The 3,956-nt window shown below is 42.2% G+C and overlaps 1 protein-coding gene across 1 annotated transcript; it reads left to right on the forward strand.

Annotated features, from left to right (window-relative positions):
* The first annotated feature begins 1,806 nt into the window (after positions 1–1,806).
* Positions 1,807–3,430, forward strand: LOC100888629 (uncharacterized protein K02A2.6-like). Its single transcript, XM_030991321.1, has 2 exons — positions 1,807–1,953; positions 2,165–3,430. The coding sequence occupies exons 1-2, from the start codon at positions 1,807–1,809 to the stop codon at positions 3,428–3,430; spliced, it is 1,413 nt and encodes a 470-aa protein (XP_030847181.1).
* The last annotated feature ends 526 nt before the right edge of the window (positions 3,431–3,956 follow it).

Consider the following 3,956-nt stretch of genomic DNA (forward strand, 5'->3'; position numbering starts at 1 on the left):
CCAGACTATATCATTTCAGGGAGACGCGCCATATTTAATGCGTTGCAACTCGATAAGTCCAACAAAACCAGTCCGTCTTAATCGTTACCTAGGCTACGAGTGTTCACAGTATGTGATCAAAATAAGTTCTCACACAAGACACGCATCAATAATTGTCAATTGGCCGAAAGTTATTTGCATAAATAGAAATATGCCCAGGTATTAGCAGTAATTCACCTATTGGTCGGAACTACTTGAATGCTGCTCACATCAAATTAGCAGGCAAAATCAGTTACGAGCATACATGTACACTTTATCGTCTAACAATAAGTACACAAATTGTCACAATATACCTGAATACTTGGACTATTTATTAACTTTTCTGAACCTGAAACCCAACTCATCAACTGATCTTTCATTTGGTCCAGACTAGGTCCCGTTTAGGTATTTTGGGATTTCCGTATAGCTAGGCTAAAATATAGTGGCCTACACTCTGCACTATAATTATACCTCTGTAATCTACGTCTACTGTAGATGTGTACTTAGTCTACCAAAAAAAAACTACAAGAACAGAGTTTAAAGCACTGATATGAGCACCAGCAGACTTCGATCTAAATCTAGACTTCGATCTAGTCTAGTCTAGTTACAATTGAGAATGATGATCCAGGTCAAGAGCTAAAGTCAGACCTGGATCCCTAACTGTTACTCAGTCCCAGATTTAGACTCTCACACAGTAGATATCTCCTCGGCACAGGTGCTGAACTGAAATGCAAACCCAACTGCTAGTGTTAGACCAGGTTTAGATTAAACCCTTATATAAATCTAGACCGTTATAGGTCTAGACTAGAGCACCGGTCTAAGTCTGAGTCACACATGTATTCAGTAGTGCCTGGCTTGGGCCAGATGATATCCTTGAGTCTACTAGAAATTAGACTCCTTATCTTGGACTTTACAAGGTCAAGGATTTTTAGACTAGGTCTAGGTCTACTTGTAGAGTCTAACAAAGTTTAATCTAGACTAGATCTAAGTTATAAGATATAGGGTCTAGATTCTAGTCACTCAACAAAAGCAAAACATTCACAATCACATCATGATTAATTGAATTATCAGACAGTAAACTTATCACAGGATACCTCCCTGTAATCTGTTCTTATTGTCATTTGTTATTTTGTTCAGGATGTTCCAGATGTAGGCCCTAGTATAATAACAAAGTCAGATTTAGAGCCTTGTCTTTCTTGAATTGTCTTGTCACAAATGTCGAATCACTTCACAAAGACACAACCACAGCTTCATTTGCTTGTGCGATGTCGCATGCACGGCGATGGGAGCTGGAACCGATAATGGATCAGGCCTCGATCAGTCCTGTTGTCTATGCGATGATGAAGCGTTGGATCGGTGATCTGGTCCAAAATATAGATAGGTCCAGGCCTAGACTCTAGACGATTACAAAGTCCAAGGCGATGCTTGTACTTGTAGATTCACGCCGACGTCGATCTAAGAGCTGGAACCGATAATGGATCAGGCCGACGTCGATCTAAGGTAGTTGTTGCTAGCTGCTGCTGAGATTATTTTGACTTTGAGTTTGATGAAAGCAGGTCGCCTCCTCGTCCGCGTTGATCACGGATAAGAAAACCGATGGGCGCTGTTCCAATCACTGTCGTTATATCTGCTCTCTCGGTCTGTTGTGTGTAGCGATCAGTGCTACACAACGTCCTCGTCCGCGTTGATCACGGATAAGAAAACCGATGGACGCTGTTCCAATCACTGCCGTTACATCTCCTCTCTCGGTCTGTTGTGTGTAGCGATCAGTGCTGCTACATGCACATTATGCGGGGAAGACAGTTCCCAGTGCTATTCGGCATTAGCGGAGGCTCGGTGGCTCGTACCCGGGTAATGCAGACGATAGGTTGTGGGATGCAGTGCGGGAACATCGATGTTGGCAATAATCGTCGACGACCAAACTTCTACTTAGCAGCTAGTTCTCATTTCTTAGTCCAAGTCGAGGAAAACTGCGGTAGCTAATGTCCGATTATCGAATAATAGCATGGTATTCTCCTTACTGCTGCCACCATGTTGTAATATGTTATATGACTCGGTGAAATGATATAGTCTGGCAGACGATGTAGTTACTGATTAGTAGCCATATTGTAAGACCATTTATTCCTAAGACCATTTATTTCTACAGCAAGTGAAAGAATTCACTCATGCTGGTTGGCCTGCAACTATTCAGGAACTTCCAAACGATTTGCGCCCATTCTGGCCATTTCGTGATGAACTAGGCATGTCTGGAGGTGTCCTCTTCAAAGGCAGGCAGGTGATCATTCCCCAATCTATGAGACAAGATATCCTTCAGCAACTGCACAAAGGCCATCCGGGCATCGAGAAGATGAGACTCCTAGCGCGCCAGTCGGTTTACTGGCCAAACATAAATCGCCAGATTGACGAAAGTGTCAGATTGTGCAACCAATGCCAGGAAAGGATGCCTGAGCAGAGAAGGGAACCACTCCTTCCTCATGAAATCCCTATCACACCTTGGACCAAAGTAGGCATGGACCTGTTTGAGTTGAATATGGTTCAGTATCTTCTTATAGTCGATTATCACTCGAAATTCCCAGTCGTACAGCGGTTGACTTCCACAACGAGTGCAAGTGTGGCGAATGCTGTAACTGGCATATTTGGCCTTCTGGGATCTCCTACAGAGATTATGTCAGACAATGGTCCACAATTCATCGGTGCAGCTTTTCAGCAAATGTGCAAGGAATGGGGAATTACGCATCAGACCTCCTCACCAAGGTACCCCCAGTCAAACGGACAAATAGAGCGTACGGTCCGAACAGTGAAAGAGATCATACGGAAAACACAGACAACTGGAGAAAGTACAGCAGCAGCTCTACTAAACCTACGATGTACTCCAGTGGATGCCCATCTTCCATCCCCAGCCGAAATGATGTTCGGCCGCCAAGTCCGAACACTACTTCCTGCTAACCTTGATTCGAACACAACATATCAAGGACAAAAGAACCAGGAACGTTTGGAGCAGCGCAGGGGACGCATGAAGACAGACTACGATGCAGTTGGAAGCAAGCAAGAGCTCCAGCCACTCAGAGTAGGACAGAAAGTCCGCTTCCTGGACAAAGAATCCCACACTTGGATTCCAGCTGAGGTGACAAACTTATGTAATGATCTACAGGCCAGGTCGTACATAGTCACAACCCCAAATGGCACGCGACTCAGAAGGAATAGGGTACACTTGAGAGATGTCCCACAAATGCCTCGTCTGGCAGAGCCAACTAAAGATGCGCGCCTAGCTAACACACCTACCCCAATGAACAAAAAAATTGCAGACGGACTTGACCATGACCAGTCACTAGACCACCAGACAGGATCCGGGACAGACCCTTACAGAACACGTTCTGGACGCATTAGTAATAAACCTGTCCGTTATCGTTAAACACTACCAAAAACAATTTGAAAGAAGAATTAAAACACAAAAAGTGACAGACTATATAGATTGAACAAAGGTTCCAGTTTATAATTAGAATCTCACATAAAGACACTTCGTGTATATTGGATAATAACCAAAAAAATGTTTACTTATTCATAGCAACAACAACAACAACAATAACAAAAAAAAAGAAAAAGGAGAAGAGAGAAATAGCATACAATGATGCTAATGTAAAGAAATGTGCCCAATGGTATCTTTATGTTAGATAATCAAGCAACATAACTTTCTTGAATACAGTGTTTTGTGTTGAGTTATTATAAATGTTTTAAGAATATGAGAACAAAGTTGAATATATGTTCTAAAGTTTCCATAGAGTTGTTCAGTAGCTCTTCCCAGCAAAGTTCTTTGTATGAGCAAATTTTAAACAATGTTTTGCTTATAAACTAGTATTACAGTATTTTGGTTGTAAATATATGTAAGTACAATTTACTTCTAAATGGCCAAGTTTGGATTAGCAAATAAGAAGTTGGAA

Source organism: Strongylocentrotus purpuratus, unplaced genomic scaffold (genome assembly GCF_000002235.5).
Source record: "Strongylocentrotus purpuratus isolate Spur 01 unplaced genomic scaffold, Spur_5.0 spur5_contig_845, whole genome shotgun sequence".
Classification (NCBI taxonomy): domain Eukaryota; kingdom Metazoa; phylum Echinodermata; class Echinoidea; order Camarodonta; family Strongylocentrotidae; genus Strongylocentrotus; species Strongylocentrotus purpuratus.